Below are 22,196 nucleotides of genomic sequence, written 5' to 3' on the forward strand. Positions count from 1 at the left end.
TGAACCAGTTTGTCTAGCCATCATCATTTTGGCCCTTGTCAAAGTAACTCAGATCTTTTGGCTTGCACAATTTTCCTGCTTCGAACACATGAAATTCAAAAACTGACTGTTCATCCGCTCCTAAAATGTTGTGGCCGATCAGACAGACAGACAGACAGACAGACAGACAGACAGACAGACAGACAGACAGACAGACAGACAGATACATAGATCTTAACATTTTATCAGAATAATCAACACATTAACTGACAAATTAACCAATCATTTAATTCTGACTAAAAGCTTGGCACATGCAGCAGTGTCCTGACCTCTTCTTTGGCGCTCTCTTCTGTGAAGGTTTGGTGTTGTATGAATGAAGCTCCACACAGCTGATAGCTCTCATCCGAGAGTTTCAGATATTTCACTGCTTCCTCCAGAGTGATATCAGGCATGTCTCCAGTGGCACCATTCGCACTGAACCATGGTTTTGAAATATGTAAGAGACACAAAATGAAAGTTAACTTTTTTTTTTGTTGTTGACAAAAAATTTTTTTTTCTCTTTCTCTCTAGAAGAAAAAGGAGAAATATCGTATCGAAACGATAATATCGGAATATTGCCACAAGTTATTTCTTAGGTGCACACTAGCATACAGAGGATGCGAGATAAGAAGATTGTAGACTTTACAGTGCCTAGTACTGTTAACCTTATAATGCGCCTTATAACGCATTGTATGGTCTCATGAATATTTGTAACTACAGTTATAATACATTAAAATTCACCTTAAAGGTATGCATAAAGGCTTTAATCAAACAGTTACCAAAATATATTATGAAATATTTCTATCAAGCACCTAATGTGCTTTTGCATAGTAGTTTTAGTACATACTCTAGTTCTTGTTTTTGCCAAACTAAATTTCTTGCACGCTCACCCCGATCCTTCTGATTTGCTCCTGGCCAAGGTGATTTTGTTGACTGTCTGTGATTGGCTGGAGGAAGGCTTGATGTTAATGGACTGTGATCGGCTGGCGCTGATCAGCGATTGTATACTTGTGTGGTTATAATGCACAGTAGAAGACCTCTCCGTGGACGTCTGGTTATTTCTGCCACCTACCATCCCATTGGATTGAGACTTCATATTCCAGCTCTTCTGAGACTCCCTCTGGGTCTGTCTTCTCACAGTGCTGCGCAAAGACAAGCTGCGGAGAGTCTGGGCAAATAAAAAGCAATGATGAATAAAGTGCTAATAGACTAAGAAAAAACAGTAATACGATTAAATACTATTTATTATCAATATTTATGTTTATTCAACTTGAGCTCAATCAGAAAATAATTATGACTCGTCCCTTAGTTTCTGCGACCAAATGTTTTAACTAGAAATGTTAAGCTTGTGTTTTTTCTCAATTATCTTCAAGAGTTTGTTCTTATTGGTAACTGTTAGCGTACGAAAGAAACAAATGAAACCATACGTAAGAACTGGCTCAATAATACTGCAATACAAAAGAAGACGAAAAGGCTGTACAGACAAATGTCTAAGTTTAGAAATAACTGTAAATCTCTGTTGACCGCACTTGTAAACACCTAGAAGTTGATCCAATGTAATCCCGAGATAATTGAAATGCTCCACCCTTTCAACCATCTCTTCACTAATGATAATACTGGACGAAGGGTTCTGTATTTTGGAGGAGCTAAAAACTAGTTCCTTAGTCTTTGAAATATGAAGCTGGAGAAAGATATCACACCACATACTAGAAAATGCTATGGAACGTTGATAGTCCAAAAAAAAAAAAAGTAATTGTCCTTATTAAGCAGTGCAATAATGTCTGTAGTCTGTACCATCTGCATATTAAAAGTCATGAGTAGTGGTAAATGGACTCTGACAGTTATTAGTATAGAGAATATAAAGAAATGGGCCAAATACACACCCCTGGGGGGCGCCAGTATTGAGCATAATGGTTGGCGATAATGCATTGTCCACCTTTACCACTTGCGCTCTATTAGAAAGAATATTATAAATCCTATCCTATGTATTGGTGATGATGGAACTTGCAGACACTGTAGTTTCCTTATTATTACCTGATGACGCTGAATTTGAGTCAATAAAATGAGTTCTGACAAAATTTCCAGCGGTATCCAGATGTACTAAACAGTGCAATAGACAAGCCACTTTTGATCTTTTTTAACATTTCATTATGATAGGGGTTTACGATACAGGCCTAGTAGTGATTTAACTTTGATTGACTGAGTTTTTTGGGGGAGAGGAATAACAATGGATGATTTCCAGATTTGACAGGTATTGTAGAAGTACAGAGAGATTGAAGGAAGAGAGAATGAAGAATAGGGGTTAATTCCAGGACGCAGTTTTTCAGGACCCAACTCCGGCTCCAAGAGCCTTATTCAGTTTGCACATAAAGAGCTGGAAATAGAGATCCTGCCTAGTTAGAAGGGACTTGTAATCCAAATCTTGAAAAGGCAAATAATCCAAAAGGCTGTCACACTGCTGAAAAATCAGAGGTATCAACATGGGAATAAAAATGATTACGATTAATAGCAAAGGTGGTAGGATCCAGTACACAAGTAGTCTGTTTAAAGGCTCGTCCAGTAAGAGTCCTGACTCGCTGAAAGGACTCGCAATTGCTTGGTATTCATATTTGCAAAGTCCTGCTCCAATTTTTAGCCTGAAATATTTCATTTTTGATGTCCCGATTCATAATCAAATATGAATTGCTCGATGACCTGCTCTTGGTTATTGAAGCTCTGAGGACTGGCAAGAGCAGCTTTGGTAACTGCATTTTTCATGTTTGAATTAGGTAATGTAAAATCAATGATTTACTGTTAATTTGACCATACACACGTTTCATATCCCTGGCGTATTGTGTTTCATTGGCAACGGCACACTAACATCCCTCAGCTAAAGAGAAACTTAGCTAAATCATTAACTTTAACCCTCAAATTTACGATTTACATTTCCAATATCCTGGACAAGACAGAACAAAACATACTCTAGATGAAACATAAAGGGCACAATAAAATTGCTCTTCAATTACCTTGTTTACATGAACATCATTGTTACATAAAGAACTTTTAAAAAAAAGTATTACATGGCACAGAAAAGGGCAATTTAGCTTGTGTTCACATGACAAAGAACTCAGATTAATATACTGTAGGTTTATGCCAGTTATCTTATTTGAATATCTAGAAATCTGAATATGAGCTTAACTGGCTTAGAGTAATCATGACATTTTTTTTACATGATGCAGCTGGAATATAAAATCTGATGACAGGTTTTTACAATCGCTAGGACACATTTCTCAATACTTTCAAAACTCTTCACACAGTTCTCCCAACCAACTTGGCACAGCAGTTAATTTTGCATCCAAATGCACTAAAGCTATATATAAAAAAAAGAAGTAATTCTTCAAAGTCAGTCAATTCATTCTTCCTGAACACTAGCAAAGTTTTGTCAACCTACAAACACACATTGTCACTCATAAAACAACAACCTAAAACACACTAACAGCAGGAGCATTACACAATATGGTCTTTAGTAAAATGTCTACAGAAATGAATAATGACACTCTGTTTATCATTCAGTATATTACATTATCCATGTTTACATTACTGTACAAAATTATTCCTACAGTTTTTTTTTTACAATTGCTAACTTTTTGTACAATCTAAAAGTGAATGAGTCATTGCTTTATTGAAAAAAAATTGAAAGTAACAGAATCAGCTACATCTAGTTTGTATAGAATTTCCTTTTGTAGATTCAGAATTTATTTCAATATGGTATTAATGTAGCAACTTGCTGTCATATTCAGTTTTGTATTATGTTAGGTTTTGAACTTAAGTTTAAGAGTTTTGAAAAGAGTATGTAAACGTGTACACTGCTGTTGTGCTCACTGTGTGAAGAGTTTTGAAAAAGTGACCTAAGTATTTAGAAATGTGTCCAAAAACTGTTAATTGGTTAACAGAGAGTTTCCTTACTATATACGGTTAAATAACGGTGATAGATCTAATGGTACATTTAATGTAATTTTACTGTAAAATATCATTAAATTTACAGTTTTTGAAAGTGAAAAAGAACAACTCATTGTATAATTTACAGTGAAAAAACATGAATTGACATTCCCACAATTCCCTGCGTGACACTTCACATTTGATGTATTTTTGTTGAAATAACTGATTAGAAAAAAAATAAGAAAACTTTGAAGAAACATAGTTACGTACATTAGGGTTTTATGTTACATTTATTGCTGTTAAATTAATGTTTATTGTATTTTTAAAATTTCATGTGTGTTACCATGATGGTGTTTAATGTTTGTGTGAATGATAATGTGCAGCTTCTATATATTAGTATTAACTGTCTAGTGGAAGAGCTGCTTGTGATGAGCTTTGATTGATCATGTGACTCTCATCACTGCTGTGATTGGTGGTTGTCAGGGTATTACATTGGTACAAAACATATATTAATACTTCAATAGGTCAGTAAATTAACATTAAATTTTAAGTTAAGTCTGTAAAACCTAAAATGTTGCTACCGTATTTTATACGGTAAATTTCTGGTAACCACAGCTGCCAGTATTTTACCGTAAAATTTAACAGATTTTTTTTTACAGTGTATGAAGGAAAGTTTATAAGAAGTTATGACACATTTATCGTAAATGCACAAATCCATTTCACAACAAACTTTTGAGTCTGTAGCCGCGTCAGTTTAGAAAAAACTCATATATCGCAAAAAAGTTTTTACGCTTGCGTAATGTGGTTTTTCAGGCAATACGAAAAAGGAATATTTTGCACAACTGCAAATGGCTTTTTGATGTCTTTGAAACAAAGACAAAAACATTTTATGCTTCCAAATTTCAATATAAATGTATTCAATATGTGGGCATCGTAGTGTACGTTTACACGACAACAATGTACTAAAAACTTTTAGTCTCAGACTACAACATTGTCAAAACGATCCCAGTTTACACGGACTCGTGAAAACGATTAAACGCTGCACTATTCATGCCAGGCCAGTAGATGGCGGTGTCACTTTGTAAAGAAACACTACGCACCTATAGCCTGAACAATACACGTGCATGACGTCACCATTTTCACAAGATCACGTTTTTGTAGTTTACACAGATGATAATGGTATAATTTTCAATAACTTGCACTTTGAAACCCGTTTCTGCCCCCAAAACGCTGTTAAATGAACAGTGAAAATGAACAGGCAAAACATGTAAACAGCCCCATAAACTGAAAACCCTGACACCATTCCTACCACTCTTATCTGGGAAGAAACAACAGCCGGTCTGATCAAAGTTAAACTACAAAATGCTATGAAGTCATAATAAACGGCCCTGGTTCAGATTGTATCTTGTATCCTGCAATAATAAATGATCATCTCTTTTTTGAAGCTGCCGTTTCGTGCAGAACAATGGAGTGTAATAAAACATAGAAACCCTCCTTTCCTATAGGGCAACGTCAAGTGCCAAGCACAGAGCGACAGCACATTATCAGGCATCGCACCGTAAAGTTTCCGCATAAACAAAACACTCTTGGATTAAGAATACACACACAGGGAACAAAACTCTTCCACCGGCCTTATTATTTTAATAACCTCTTTCAAGTGAACAACACAGGAGACTGCTGAGATCCGAGTGTGCTACTCCACAAACTCTCGGTGTGAATCATCTACTGAAAATTAAAGACAATGCTAAAAGTGTGAATATCACAGATATAAGTTGATCGTGCTTGTGTCGTATTAGTTACAACCAACAATGAAAAGAAAAGAAAAAACTAAATATAGCATGAATAAAAATTAAAAAGTCTGTTTTATTAGTACTAATACATTATGTTTTTCAGAGTGAACTTATTTTCATGGCGTGCAATCAAGCGAACAATTTATCATTACTATTTATTTTATTTATTCATTTATTTATAACAGGCACAGTGCATATTAATAAACATTTCTGTCAATATGCCAGAGTATAATGCAAACTATAATGCAAAGCAAATCTTATTCTCATTACTGTGATATATCTGGATGTTTTACTAGTTTGTATGCAACTCTTCATCATGAATCATGTTTTTTTTTTTACATTGTCATTATTGTAATATATTGGTCCTGACACAATTCATTTAGTTAATAAAGTTTAAAATTAAAATAATATATACTTTTTAATATTTTTCCACAATAGAATGGTTACAATAGTGCATGTGTATATGCATGTGTATATATAATATATATATAGTATATGTGTGTATGTGTGACTGTGTGTGTGTGTGTGTGTGTGTGTGTGTATGTGCTTGTCTGTGTGTGAGTGAGTGTCTGTGCGTGTTTGTGTGTGTGCATGTGTCTGTGAGTGAGTGAGTGAGTGAGTGAGTGAGTGAGTGAGTGAGTGAGTGAGTGAGTGAGTGAGTGAGTGAGTGAGTGAGTGCGTGTGCGCGCATGTGTCTGCGTGCGAGTGCGTGTCTGTCCTGGTAAACCCAACATTATGGGGACAAAAAGAGCGGGACATCTATACAGTACTTGATTTTGTGACAACAACGGCGTTCAAAAATCTTGAAAATGTTATGCAAGCAAAGCTCTGTTAATATTTAATATTCAGCAATATTATTGATCTGACTGTGCTGACGCTGTTGAATGAGAACAGACTTGAGCTGAACGATGACATCATTTTCTGCAGAACTGCTTTATAGATGAAATTAACTAATTTAATAATTAATGATTGTTATAATGAACCTGAATAAACACAGAACAGACATGCATTATTTTCCTGTCAACACTGTAAAGCTGCTTTGAAACAATTGTACTATTGTTTCAAATTGAAACAACATTGTGCAAAGCGCTATATAAATAAAAGTGATGACTAATAAATTGTTTATTTGCATTTTTATTAATTTAAAGCTAATAATCTACAACATTGTTTTATTAAATCACACTATATGCATCAAAAACTGCCAAAACCACTACTTCATCAAATATATATAATTTTTTTATAATAATCCATCTGACAAAACGATTTTAAACTAATTTAGTCATATACTACTAAGTCAATTTGACAAGTTGATGAGGTTTCATGCAGGAGCAGAGATGTCCGTTGGGAAAATATGCACAACCCTCTATAAACCATATCTGTGTCAATGCAACTTTAAATAGGCAACGATCATAAATCACTGCTGTCAAGCGGTACAGTATATACACAGTAAATCATGCCGTTTTAGTGTGTGAAGTCTTTACCGCTCTCTGGCTTGCCGTCATGCTGGATACGCTGGATTTGAAGGATGTGCCGTTCAGTTTTCCAGGAGAGAACTGGAATTTAGGCTCACTGAACTCCGTCGCTGATGCCGGCGCTACAGACGGTGCAAACAAATCACAACACGGAAACTTCAGCAAATGCTCGCAGTTAAACATGTACAACATTTATTTGAACAAAAAATACATTTCAAAAGTGTCACATATACTATAATTTGAGAGAATAGTTTATCATATTATTTGTACTAACCCTTTATTATAACTTTCATTAACAAAATTCACAATAGTGTAATAGTGTGACATGCTAAGCTCCATCTAAAACTATTTTAAACTAACTTTCTAATTCTTGCATAACTATACACTGAAAAACATGTTTTTACATTGCTATAACTCATCACGATAAGTTTAGCCATTTTCAACTTTTTTTAAGTTCTTAAGACTCAACTAATTTTTAAAGTCAGTTTAATGTAATTTAAGTTGAAATGACTGAAACATCCAAGTGTATTTTAAAGTGTACATGTAGTTGTATGACTACATATTAATTGAGATACTACATGTTATTTTGTTACATGAAGGGATAATTAAATATATGTGAAAACATAAAAAAAAAATGGTGACCACTTTAAATGCACACTTTTCTCTGAAATATTATTTATAACATTTTACATTAAGGTCACATTAGTTAACATTAGTTAATGCATTAACTAACCATTTTTTAACATTAGTTATAAAAAAAACTTATTTTGTTTTAGTTTAGTTATACAATAATATTAACAGATTTAAACAACTTTTAATTTTAATAATTATGTTTTTGTAAACGTTGAAATGAACATTGAATAAGTATATAATTGTTAGTTCATGTTGACTAATGTAGTTAACCAATGTTTACAAATGGGACCTTACTGTAAAGTGTTACTATATTAATACAATTAAAAATCTTGATGCAAAAAGGTTCACTTTTTAAAGGTTCACAAAATATAAAAAAAATAAATAAAAAAATTCACATATATACACTAGAAATGTTTGTTGATGACTTGTTAGTGAAAGTTATTATAATGTTACCAAAAACACAATTAAAAAAAAGAGTCTACAACGGGATTGAACACATGCGGTCTCTTATCAAAAAAGCACAAATCCTTGAGATATTAAAAGCAAAAGAATGAACGTCTGCTCTAGACAGTGCGTCACATGTAAACACTGGGTGGATCACAATATTATGTCTGTGCTTCAAAGCCTATTGAACTAAGTAACTTAAGATGTCTATGTAGACAGCATTTTGGACATCGTGTGACGTTACCTTATATCCTTGGCTAATGGCCGCTGTGCTTTCAGCAACTTTTACAGTTGCAGTTCTAAGATGTACAACAACTACATACACTGTGACACACAGACACAGAATGACTATCGTGTCAGAAGTTACAGTAACCTCTAATCTCAGATTAACTGTAACAGTGCAAAGTCCACATCAGACTACTATGAGGCTTACGTTCCCAGCATGCACTGTAGCACGCATAAATTATGTGCTTGCATGTTTTAATATGTAAACCCTTGTGAAAAAGGGTTTAATTGCAAATAGAATGTTTTACTTTAAAGTACATTGTAAATTATTACGCTTAATAATATTCTGTCAAGCTTTATGGAAGTACACTTGACTAACAGATTGGATTTTTATCTGTAGTGTGAAATTTGATGGCATTTGAAAAGTACTAAACGGCAACTTTAATTGTGTAACTACAATTATATGTAAATGCATACAAGTTTCAATAGAAATTGAGTTAAAGTACATTTTAGTTTACCATAATTGCTCAGTACATTCAGCAATAACATTAACCATGTTTCAATAGAAGTAATTATTATATGACATATAAAGGTGAACTAAATTCTGACTAAATGCATTTAATAGCCTATAAATCTAAACTAAAATGCATTTTCATTTAATTGTAAATGACATGCAATAAGTGTCTGAAAACATTACATCGAGTTAAGTATATTCTTTGAACGTACTTTATACGTTGCTTATATGCTTCCAGTCAACTAGAACAAACACACTACTATCCCACAATACATGAAGGGGTTATTTTTGCAGTAATTTGTTAAGAGACAATGACCTGGATGTGATTTCACGGTAAATATTCCTTGTAAGAACTAATAGCCTATGTAATGTTACAGTACGACATACTGCTGCATTTTGGGCAAAATGTGCCTATGGGCATCAGACCCAGAACTACAGTAGGCTGTATAGGCTTCTATCTCAGAAGATTTTGAGACACACCCCTGTCAAAGAATTGTGTTTGTGAAATGAATTACAAATGACAGCAGCTTTGCCTCAAAGACCTGCTTCAACTTGCTTATGAAAAAATGTTTTTATCCGGTAAAAGAAACTCATATCTTGTTTCTTTTTGCATGGGCCGTTTTTTTTTTTTTTTTTTTTTTTAGATCTGCTCAAAGTTGAGATAACTATACATTTTGTCTAGTCAAACACACTGGATAGGTTATATGTACAGTAGGCTACAGTGCGATACTGCCAAACAAACATGCAGGTTGGCTAGTGAAGATTATTAAAGTTTATACGTTTAAAATAAGAAACAAAGCTCACAAATCTTTGTTTCATCTTGTCTTATTGGCTTTCTTTATGCATTTGTGCAAATAAACAGCACAGCACACTTACATGTCGGCGACAGGGAGGCACTCTTGGCCATCTTCGACTTGCTTCTCTTGATGGTTTTCACCTGCTCCAGCACGCGCTGCTGTCCCTTGTGACTGTTTTTGTCAGACGGCAGGACCAGCGACGTGTCCTCGGTATTCATAGCTCGCTCGTTGTCCATAGCCGAGCGAATCGGTTCGGCAGTCTTCGCTGCTTCGGTGCTTCTGCTCGGTGCCCGACAGGCTGTCTGTCTTCCGACAACACGGACTCCTGAACGGCTGCTTAGACTGACAGAGGATTCGAGCACTTCTGTGGGGAACAACCACACCTGGGCCACGCCCACCTGGAGGTGTCGAGCCGCGGGCCAATCACAGACCAACATTCACTTTTTTAACCTGTCAATCATCTGTAACCCTGTTAATAGCACAACTGTAGTTCACACCATAGACGGTTCACACGCATCACATCTATCTATCTATCTATCTATCTATCTATCTATCTATCTATCTATCTATCTATCTATCTATCTATCTATCTATCTATCTATCTATCTATCTATCTATCTATCTATCTATCTATCTTCAAACCAAAAATTATGCAGACACCAGATATATTTGTAATATTATTTTTTTTACTTGTGGGTACATAGTTCATTTATGTAAGTGAGGATAGAAAAATTAAGTAAACTGTGACATATTATAGCAAACCCCAAAATTCTTCATACAGTGACTAAAATCAAATGTATACAAATTTGGGGCCAAAACGTATTCGGACACTTTGACTGGCATTTTTTGCTTATGAGTTATTTTTCTTTAATTGCTAATGCAACATTTTTACACCACAGACTGAACAAAATGTAGCATTGCTTTTTAATTGATGGAGCTAAACTGGTATTATCTAATTGTGTAGTTAAATTTAACAGCTGACAGATATTCAACATAATTCATTTGTGAGACAGAAGGATGACCAAAACCAGTGAAATATCAACTGATTTGATAACTCTGAGTTCTTGTCATATTTTATTACCATTTTCTAAATATAGCAAATAAACTGTGATAATGTGAGAAATGTGGAAGCTGTCTGAATACATTTTGGTTTGACTGTATCTATATTTTTGCGGAGCGCAAGGCCTTAGCAAGAGAGCGCAATCATTATATAATTTGAAACATTTCTCACATCTTTTTTTACCATCACCATATCCCTCTGTGGCGAGCAGGACGAGGTCGAGGGACGTGAGAGATACGAGACCGGTGCGTCGCGCAGGTGTCGCTCATCAGTAATCACGCCACCGGTCTCGCGCCGCTCTCACGTCCCTCGACCTCGTCCTGCTCGCCACACCCTCGTTCTGTTCTGTGCCAATGAAGCTTGACATAACATTTACATACAGTTCGGCATATGCCTGTATTTCAAGGGCAAATACATACACTAAACATCATGTTCAAAAAGTTTACACACGCTTGGTTTTAGTAGTAATATCTAGAAGTTTCCTCCTTAATATCTGATAGTCTATGAGTCTCAGAAATGTTACTCAGCTGTTTTTTTTTTGTCTATCTATGGAAAGACTTCTGTTGTGTTCATTAGAAAGTGACATGCGGTTATTGGATTGTGCAATGTTCTCGTGCTCCAGTGTGGATGACGTGAGATCTTTCAGTGCTCAATCTCTGTCTTTACACCTAAGTGACAGATTCCATAAGAGTCCAAACATTCACTCAGGAGAACAACACGGTATAACTGTCCTGCACACGCTTCAGTGCTTCACCTTCCATGACTCACACAGAAGAAAGCTTTAAAAGTGTTGTAAGTCCATATTATAATTATCCCTTCTTTTACAGCCACACCCGAAAATACTACTTTCTCATGCCGTTAACAAAAGGGTTAAGGCGTTCATGTGCTTTTAAATATTACTTATGGCGATGGTTTCCCAAACTACTCATTAAATATGCTAAAGACCTACTACTAGAAGCCACAATCTTTAGCAAGTTGCTTTTGAAGTCTGTATAAGGCTAGTATCATAAAATATCAATGTGGCCTGCAGTATGATAAGCTATAGAGCTGGTAAGTCCAGCCCCTCCGTAAAACCCCGCTGGACCTCAAAGTTGAAAAAGCGTCAATGCAAGTGAATGGGAGAAAATAATTATTTTCTGCTCCCGTTTGAATTGTGCCATGAATGTGAACATATGTTGTCTGTGAATTTTTTATATAATCTTTCGTGTGAAGAATGCTACAATTTAGCGGGTAGAAGTTTGATACGGGTAGACTTTGTGTGAGAGCACTTTGTGGACTACAACTCTTCGCTGCTTTCGACGCGTTTGAAACGTCAACACCACTAGCACACGGCTCTAGCTCACGGATCCCGCTAGACATGGCTGTCTTTGGTGCACTTCACCGCCTTCTTTCAGGGAGAGGACAAAATCGTTGAGGTTGGCTAAAATCACGGGTAATTCAACTTTATTGGGTGACGTCACATAAGCGACATGTAGTCTTTCTCGGTTTGTCTTTTCCACAACTGCTAGCCGACGAATCATACCATATACTGTCAAACTTGTAACATGAAAGATTATATAAAAAATTCACAGACAACATATGTTCACATTCATGGCACAATTCAAACGGGACCAGAAAATAATTATTTTCTCCCATTCACTTGCATTGACGCTTTTTCAACTTTGAGGTCCAGCGGGGTTTTACGGAGGGGGCGGGACTTACCAGCTCTATAGAGCTAAACAAATATCAATATTCTGTTTGCGTATAATTATCTTGCATGTAGATGTACGACCTCGTATTAAATGAGACAGAATATTGTCTTAGATAATTTAATATATATATATTTAATAATTAAATATATAATGTGAATATAACATTGTATAAATATTTTAACCTATTATGTTATTTGTGCAGTTGTTGCTGCTGTTTGGATCTTCACTGGAACCAGTTTAGATTTTCACTGGAACCAGTTTAGATTTTCACTGGAACCAAATGAAAGCTAAAAATAAAAAATGCTCAAAACAAAGCTAAAAACAAAAACAAAATTTGAAGCTTAATCGGTATTGTTTACTCTTTAGTTCCACAAACCAGAGATATATTCACTTTATTATACACATTTCTGTCTCACTTCATTTTACAGTATGTGCACTTGCAGTGTATTTACCTAAGAAATTACTGTAATATAATGTAACTACATGGGTTAAGGTTAGGTTCAGGGTTATTACCTAGTTATTAACCAGTTATTGAATAAGTACATAGTATGTTCATGCGAAACAGGACTTTAAAATAAAGTGCTACCCAAATTTAATGTCATAACAATGCTGAAATGTAGGGTTAAGAAGAAGTTGTCTGCTTAAGTTGGCCCTTTCACCACCATTTGTGTTCTTACATACGAGAGCAAGAGCACTATCTTGTGGAAAGATATAGAATTATTAAAAACACCCTGCAGTAAATATGAAAATGCTTTAGAATAGTGATTTATTTATTCATGATTATGATGAAATGACATTCAAACAGTGTCCATAATTGCCTAAAATGTGGCGCTAGTAATACTTCAACAACAAACCGTTTAAAAAAAATCGTCTATTTGAGTTACATTAAAATATCAGCCAGCAGTGTCTTTACAAGCAGTGACAAGCACAGAACTGAATAACTCGCCCTTGTGAAAACGAGCAGGGCTTTCCATTTAAGCCTTCCAGATTTTGAGTTGTCATAATGCAGAACAGCAGCAGCTCCGTAATGATTAATGCCTCCATTGACTGAGTTGAGGTAGGTATAGCCTCAGAGCACTGATCTCGGGTCAGATCTTCAAGTTATATCCTAATAGCTATTATGTAACACTGAGGTACAGTAACCTGATCCCGGACCAGCACTCAAGCCCTGTTTACACCTGGTATTAAGATGCGGTTTGGTCGATCGGATCACAAGTGAACGCCGCTGACTACAGGAGTAAACGGGTCTAAAACGTTTTGAGCTTGTCCACTTTCCACAACTTCCAGAGGTAGTTGAAAACACATTCGACCGGATTGCTTTCGTGGTGTAAACGCTCATGTGGTCACAAAAGACCGTTTACACACTATTCCTGATTTCTAACACACACTCACAGCGTTCGGCTGCTCTTAAGGCTCAGAGCAGAAACTAAAGCTGATGTTCTCCGTATGTTTGAGATGGTCCTCACTGCAGAACACACCCCTAAACCTACCAATCTCCACCCCCTGATCCCTAAACCCACCCCTAACCCTACACCCCCTGATCCCTTAACCCACCCCTAAACCTACCCATCTCCACCGCTTGATCCCTAAACCCACCCCTAACCCTACACCCCCTGATCCCTTAACCCACCCCTAAACCTACCCATCTCCACCGCTTGATCCCTAAACCCACCCCTAACCCTAACCCTAACCCATCTCCACCCCTTGATCCCTAAACCTACCCCTAACCCTACACCCCCTGATCCCTTAACCCACCCCTAAACCTACCCATCTCCACTGCTTGATCCCTAAACCCACCCCTAACCCTAACACATCTCCACCCCCTGATCCCTAAACCCACCCCTAACCCTAACACATCTCCACCCCCTGATCCCTAAACCCACCCCTAACCCTAACACATCTCCACCCCCTGATCCCTAAACCTACCAATCTCCACCCCCTGATCCCCCTGAAAAAAGAGAGGGATTAAAACACCAGGTGTAAACGGGAATGTGTCTCCATCGTCTACTTGTGATCTGATCCACCAAAACGCATCTTAACACCAGGTGTAAACAGGGCCTTAGGGGTCAACCTCATTCCTCCCGTTTAAAGGAACCCGACGGCTGGAGCTCCGGAGAGCCATCGGAAGATGAAGATCCAGACACTCTACATCCTGTGAGTTTGGTGTGGAGCTCGTTTGAGCTCAGCAGCATCTGGTCTTCAGTCTCTTTCAGGACTTTGATGTGTGTGGTGAAGAGCAGGTAGAGCAGAGCTCCAGAGAGGAGCGCGCCAGTGCACACGGCTCCCAGAAACCCCGTGGTGGTGAAGGAGAAGTGGCACAGGCAGGGCAGGAAGACCAGCAGCAGGAGCAGGAGAGCAGCGCACATCAGACGCGAGGCTTTGTCCCGCAGGGCTTCTGTTAGACACAGGCCTTCCTTCACCACCGCACGTGCCTCGGAGACCACCTCCATACGCTCTGATGCAGGAAGTGCTGGAGGATACACGATAAAAACATTCAATGGACCTTATTCCCTGCAGCGCCATCTTTGATTTTCAGCGGGAATGATAGAGAGATAGACATACGGTACATATCATCAGTGGGTACTGTTATTTAATGTGTTTTCGGATTGTTCTGCTGACGAAACACTGTAAAAACAAATATCTTTCCGAGAAATTTCAGAAGACGTAAACAACTCCAAACAATGAGCTGTGGAAAGTTATACGTGATCAAGGAGCTTTGCACAGCTTTTTACAGCGGACGCCATTTAAAACAGAGTAAGTCTATCCCTCAGTCTCACTTTCATTCCTGTCATGGCGCTGCTCTGAATAAGGTCTATTCTACATAGAATTCGCTTTTAGTGAAATTGCAATATCACGGCTTCACTGTGTGTTGTTTGTTTCAACATGATTGCCGATCAAAAGTTTGGGGTTGGTTTAGGTCCTGAAAGAAGTCTCTTAGGGGTTTTCAACGCGAGTCTAGTTCCGGCAGAAGAGTGACCTCTGACCCGACGCATGACGTGTTGACGAACATGGAAGCGCAGAGGATAGAGCAAAACAACACACCGGTCACGAATTAGAAGTCTAAAACGAGAATTTTTACAGATAAATGTGGGAGGAGCTTGAGTTTGTTGCCCAGCGCTATTTGTTTGTTTATAGTTTATAAAGTAATAAACATGGATATTTTTCTAACAAAAACGCATGGCTTCGCTTCAGAAGGCCTTTATTAACCCACTGGAGTTATGATGGAGGGATGCACTTTTTTTGGGCTTCAAAAACTCACATTGAGTTTTTGAAGCTTGGAAGAGCCAGGTTATTTTTTAATATAACTCCGTTTGTGTTTGGGTTAGGGTTAGAAGAAAGTCATATACACTTTGGATGGCTTGAGGGTGAGTCAATTATGGGATAATTTTAATTTTTGGTTGAACTAACCCTTTAAACTGCCCTCATTATGCACACTAATTCCACTTATATCAAAATACAGGTGATGGTTTTCCTGCTGGACATCACTGCCTGACGCACCTCCTCCAGTGCCTTTTGAACTGGTGTGCCGTGACACCTCACTGAACACTTCCGTGGGCCTGAACGGGTCATCAGCTGGGGACCACCACTCATCGACGTTTCGCTCCTTTAACCCCAGTACGCCTCGTGGTGGCGGAGCGATGGCAGGGATCTCTCCCTGCCACCCCCTGCTGATGCCCTAGGTGTTTGCCCCCCAACTCTTCTCCTTCCTCCTTAGCCACAGCCAGAAGCTGCCTTTCTCTGCCTCCTCTGCCAACTCTTTCATGGCTTTCCGATGCCTCGCTCCTGTGCATCCCATGTCGCGGAGTAGGTGAGCGGATGAGGAACCTACAAAGCCCCTACACCCCACTTCCACAGGGCAGATAACGGCTTTCCAGCCCGCCTCCCTGCTCTCTGCCGCCAGATCTGAGTACTTGGCTCGCTTCCGCTCATACGCAGCCTCCACACCTCCCTCCCATGGTACAGTGAGTTCCACAAGGAGGACGGTCTTGCACGCCTCTGACCACATGACGAGGTCTGGCCGCAGGGATGTTTCCACTATCTCCCTGGGGAACTGGAGCTGCTTTCCCAAGTCGACCCTCATGGTCCACTGGTTTCCCGGTGAAAGGAGCCTTGCTATATCTCTCTGGCGGGAGGGTCTGACACTCTCTCCAGCCCTCGCGAATTGGATGGAATGTCGTCCTCGAGCGGAAGGTCTGCTGTTTGCCTCCTTTCTGCATGACTCTAACACCTCTGCCAGCTTCTATGTATATTGTAAAGATGGGTTGCTGTGATACATCACAAACACTCCTTAAACCAGTGAAACCGACATACCATAACACCTCACATAACAATCACATATCCATTATTCTAGGTAGTCCTGTATTCCAGTTTTCCCACATTCCTCCAGTAAATGTCACCAGCGTGTATCTGTGCACCGCCAGAATGCTGCTTTGGAAACATTTTAAGCTTTTTTGTAGGACTCCCCGAAGTCTTGTTTGTTATTGGACAAAGAAAAGTTAGTGTTAACTATTAAAGGAAAGTAATTTTATTGTAAATTGTTCATCACATGGTATTGGACCGAACGATGTGCAGACGAATCACACAAATGTTGTGAAATTCATATTGTAGCTACTGTATTGACAAATATACTGGCATGTAGCTTTTGTCCCTACTTCCATATTTACTTCCCCAACACATCACGTCTAAACATAAAGTAAAAATAATACTATAATGCCATTGATGAATGTTGATGTCAATCGGGTCTCATAAGTAGCCATACTCCTTTGTGAGATGGTAAAATCATAAGAAATGACACAACATGTACAACCTAAAACTACACTACTGTTCAAAAGTTTGGGGACAATAAATGTTTTTGTTGTTGTTTGTTTGTTTGTTTTAAATACTGCTTTTATTCGGCAATGATGCATTAAATTGATCAAAAGTGACAGTAAATACATTTATAATGTTACCAAATATTTATATTTTGAACTTTCTATTCATCAAAGAATCCACAAAATATGTTTCCACAAAAACATGAAGCAGCACGACTGTTTACAACATTGATACTAATAATAATAAAAGTTTCTTGAGCATCAAATCATCATATTAGAATGATTTCTGAAGGATCATGTGACACTGAAGACTGGAGTAATGATGCTGAAAATTCAGCTTTGATCACAGGAATAATTTACATTTTACAATATATTAAACTAGAAAAGTAATTTTGAATGATACTAATATTTCACAATATTACTGTTATTACTGCATGTACTCACCGTTCCTGCTGTCCTCTGACCGCAGCAGGGTCAGGTCAGCAGTCAGGGCCTCGTGGTCAGAGTACGGGAAGGGTTTATCAGCCACTGAACCTTTGGTAGTGGACAGGGACTCACATTTCATGTTCACTCTATGGGAGCCCTTCACAAGAAGAAGAAGAAGAAGAAGAAGAAACACAAACACTAATATGTTATATGGAAGAGCAAGCATGAATACTTTATATAACATCTCCTATTTTGTTTCACAGAGTAAAGCAAAAAAAAAGTTTGAGTAAATAATGACATATTGATATATATAAAATATATTATACATTCAACTTTCAAAACTTTGTGGTTAGTAAATAAATTATGTTTTAAAAAAAATAGTCTCACCAAGGTTGCATTTATTTGATAAAAAATTATGGAGCTAAAAGAGTCTCAATAAAGATAAATGCACACACTACATTCACATATGCACACACATGATTCATAAATACACACACAGGATACACAAATGCGCACAAAATTCACAAATGCACACACAAAATTTTAAAAGCACAGAAGATTCACAAATGCATACAAAATTCACAAATTCACACAAAATTCATAAATACACACACAATTCACAAATGCAAACAAAATTTACAAATGCACTCAAGATTCAGAAATGCACAGGGCAAGATTCAGACGTGTATTTCTGATGCACACACAAATATATATTGATTTACAAACTGCTTGCGGTCTGTGAACTTTACTGCATTTGTGTGTGAATTTTGAGACTCCCTTGACTTGGCTCGACACACAAATGCCTTTTTTTAAACAGGGAATGATCAGCAACCAATCAGATATCTCCCTTGGTTTAGCCAATCACAAGAACGCACCCCGCGTGGGGGATTGTTTACTCATAAGCCAATCACATGAATGCGTTCACACTGCGCGATATGCATGTGGCGCGGGCGCGAGCGCGGTGGAGTTCTGTCTGTCAGTTGGTTGAGACATAGGGTGTACTCAGTCACACTAGCCAGTTTGAACCGTGCACTAGTGCGTTTGACCACCAAAGCGCGGTTCGTTTGACTAGTGTGAGTGCTCCGAACCGTGCCCGGGCGCCGGGCAAAAATTTAAAAATACAGTAAAAACAGTAATACACATTACAATAACTGTTTACTATTGAATCTATCACAAACTCTGAATCAACATGCACATATGCTACAATATTCTGTCATAATCATTTGTTAGCAAACAAGTATTCATTACTTCAATGAGCTCATTGTTTCTGTCTTAAATTATTACATTGTTTAAATTAATACATTTTTAGCTAAATGTGATTTGTATATACATTTCTGAAACACATAACTAAGACAGTTACCTGATAGCAGATCACTCTAAATTGTAATGTGGACTCATGCATTTTCTGTAAAGCTGCTTTGAAACGATGTTTATTGTGAAAAGCGCTATACAAATAAATGTGAATTGAATTGAAATATATTTTAAGATGTAATTTATTCCTGTGATCAAAGCTGAATTTTCAGCATCATTACTCCAGTCTTCAGTGTCACATGATCCTTCAGAAATCATTCTGATACGCAGATTTGATGCTAAAGACACATTTATCATTATTATTATTAATGTTTAAAACAGTCGTGCTGCTTAATATTTTTGTGGAAACCATGTTGCATTTTATTTCAGGATTCTTTCATGAATAAAAAGTTTAAAAGAACAGTATTTATTTGAAATAGAAATCTTTTGCAACATTATAAACGCCTTTACTGTCACTTTTGGTCAATTTAATGCGTCCTTGCTGAATCTCATTAATTTCTTAAAAAAAATATATCATTTATATATATTCAAGTGCTGATAAAAAAAAAAAAATGCATTAAGCTATAATATTTTTTTTACCCCAAAAGCAGATGATCTGTTCTGTCTTTTGATATATATATAATTTTTATGAAAATTATAAAAATTTCTGGTGGTGGCTGGTACCTTTAAAAAAAAAAGCTGGTGGGGAAGTTCATTTCTAATATATAAGATTATTGTTCGAGATGAATGTACCTTGATGAGAATGTAGTCGATCCTGATGCCCTTCTCGAAAGGAATAAGATCCTGCTTCTTTGTGAAGTGATTGTCTGCTATCAGCGTGTGTCCATCGTCACAGCCCTGCCGAGAGCAACAGAAAGTGATGCTTCGGAGAGAAACAGGACACACAAACGAACTGAATACGCATGTGAAAGGAAGTGCGCTCACATCAAACATGTCAGTCTCAGTATAGCAGTCTCTGAGGCCAGTGTGGGATCTAAGGAGACGGTTCCCAAGGTCCTGCGGGTGCATGTTCAGATCCCCTCCCAGGATCACCAGGTCTGCTCCGCAGGACGTGTGGCTAAAGAAGCCATACGATATGAGTTTCCTGAAGGAATGTGACCTCTATTCTCTAGAAAACGCACTCTCTCTTACCGCACAAACTGCAGTAGTTCCCAAGACTGCACTATTCTGTGGGGCAGGTATTCATCTTGAGCCCTGGAGTACTCAGCATGCAACTGAGAGCAAAGCAGTATCATTACTAAAGGTGCATCGTCTCCGGTTACTCGACTGAGCATGAACAACACGGAGCCAGATCAGACTTTAGAGACTGCGACTTACGTGAGTAACATAGACGTGCGCCTTTAACCCAAAAACGTCAACAATGACCAGTCCAACTGCTTTGCCTCCAAACCAGTCGCCATGGCGCAGCTGAGATGAACACACACACACACACACACACAAAATATCACATCATTTTTCATTCAATGAATCATTGCACCATCAGTATTAAAGCTGCAGTCCGTAGTTTTTCCTCTTTGTCGCCATCTCTGTTCAAAATCTGCAATTGCAGTTATTAGCAGAATTATCAACTTTACGCGGGTTGTGCCTCGGCACAGCACAGCGCGGATGAATCCGTGTTGAACCACGAAAACACTCAAAAAAATATTATGGATTTGAGGAGTTTTGTGGTTGAAATTTACAAAAGTAACACATCCTTCCCTCGCGGGTCAATTTGACCCCCTTAGGAATGAATGCAATTCTTCAGTACACATAGAAAAACCTAAAAATGCTCAAAATCCTAAACCTTGATCAAAAAATGATTTGAAACTAGCACAGCTACAGTGTTTTAGAATTCAGTACCTATAGGACAAAAAGTAAATCATAGTTTAGCATCATTATGCAAAAATGTCTGATGGCAGTATATATAGCTACAGTGGTATCCTGAAATAACTTACCATATATGGGTAGCCATTGAGAGAGTACTGGTAGAGCAGAGCGTCCTGGATTCTGTGTTTGGAGAAGACAGCAAGACCACTGCCAATGACTCCACTGGAAAACACAACACAGCGTATCAGATACAAAATAACAGTTTCCTTTAGGTATCTCTCGTCTAAGAATACACACATTCAGCTGTATATATACCAGCAAGCTGCAAGCAGGCAGCGGCACTCATTTTTTTTTAGTATTAGTAGGAACAGCAGTAGCACTGCTTCCTCGATAAGTTAAATGATTACAAATTATGCCAATTCAGCTTTATTGATTGCATGCCATAAGATCAATGCTTTTTTCTTGTCTCATAATGATAAGGATAACTAAGACATAAAGGTCGACTGAAGATACTCAGTTCATGGTGGAATATTCTATCAGATATTTCAAAATAAGACTTTAAACTTCTTAAAGGTGCAGTAAGAGATTTCTGAGAAACACTGTTGATATTTGAGATGAACTCAAACAAACACAGCCCTCCCTTCATTGCTCTGCCCACAAAATGCAGAATCATGCAATGCAAGAGTGATGTCTCTTTATCACAGCTGAAGTGAAGCACAATAAAGCGAGGTTGGCGAACAAACGACAAGGAAGAAAAAATTACATACAGCACACAAGAATATATACAAGAAAGGATTCATTGTAAGTCGCCAGCAGAACACCAGCTCTAAACAAACAATAAAGTTCATAAAGCCATAAAGTCATAAAGCTCTTGTCTAATCATAACCAGTGATATTCCTCTTTTTGAAGAGTTTCCCTACTGTTGGTTGGCTCACTTTCTCTCCTCCCCCGCCATAAGTGGACACGCCCCCTACTGCTGATTGATTCTCTCCCTCTCCCCCATCATGAATGGACATGCCCCCTACTGCTGATTGGCTCACTCTCTCTCCTCCCCCGCCATGAGTGGACACGCCCCCTACTGCTGATTGGCTTACTCCCTCTCCCCCATCATGAGTGGACACACCCCCTACTGCTGATTGGCTCACTCCCTTTCCCCCATCATGAGTGGACACACCCCCTACTGCTGATTGGCTCACTCCCTCTCCCCCATCATGAGTGGACACGCCCCCTATTGCTGATTGGCTCACTCCCTTTCCCCCATCATGAGTGGACACACCCCC

At 38.0% G+C, this 22,196-nt stretch overlaps 2 protein-coding genes across 4 annotated transcripts in view; both read right to left on the bottom strand.

Moving 5' to 3' along the window:
* Positions 1-10,201, bottom strand: part of pkp1a (plakophilin 1a) — a 36,835-nt gene extending 26,634 nt beyond the window's left edge. Inside the window, exons 1-4 of the mRNA XM_079587475.1 lie at positions 9,891-10,201; positions 7,208-7,320; positions 909-1,186; positions 309-453 (exon numbers count right to left, since the gene is read on the bottom strand). Coding sequence (XP_079443601.1) covers positions 309-453; positions 909-1,186; positions 7,208-7,320; positions 9,891-10,047 — 693 coding nt within the window. The 5' untranslated portion in view covers positions 10,048-10,201. The remainder of the gene's footprint in view (positions 1-308; positions 454-908; positions 1,187-7,207; positions 7,321-9,890) is intronic.
* Positions 10,202-14,457: 4,256 nt separating this feature from the next.
* Positions 14,458-22,196, bottom strand: part of smpd2a (sphingomyelin phosphodiesterase 2a) — an 11,168-nt gene continuing 3,429 nt past the window's right edge. For all 3 annotated transcript variants that reach the window (XM_079588439.1, XM_079588437.1, XM_079588438.1), the window contains 7 exons: positions 21,045-21,138; positions 20,428-20,517; positions 20,242-20,324; positions 20,035-20,167; positions 19,843-19,947; positions 17,818-17,956; positions 14,458-15,032 (listed from right to left, as the gene is read on the bottom strand). In XM_079588439.1, the coding sequence (XP_079444565.1) occupies positions 14,635-15,032; positions 17,818-17,956; positions 19,843-19,947; positions 20,035-20,167; positions 20,242-20,324; positions 20,428-20,517; positions 21,045-21,138 (1,042 nt within the window). In that variant the 3' untranslated portion in view covers positions 14,458-14,634. The remainder of the gene's footprint in view (positions 15,033-17,817; positions 17,957-19,842; positions 19,948-20,034; positions 20,168-20,241; positions 20,325-20,427; positions 20,518-21,044; positions 21,139-22,196) is intronic.

This window comes from Phoxinus phoxinus, assembly GCF_949152265.1.
Source record: "Phoxinus phoxinus genome assembly, chromosome: 18".
Lineage (NCBI taxonomy): Eukaryota > Metazoa > Chordata > Actinopteri > Cypriniformes > Leuciscidae > Phoxinus > Phoxinus phoxinus.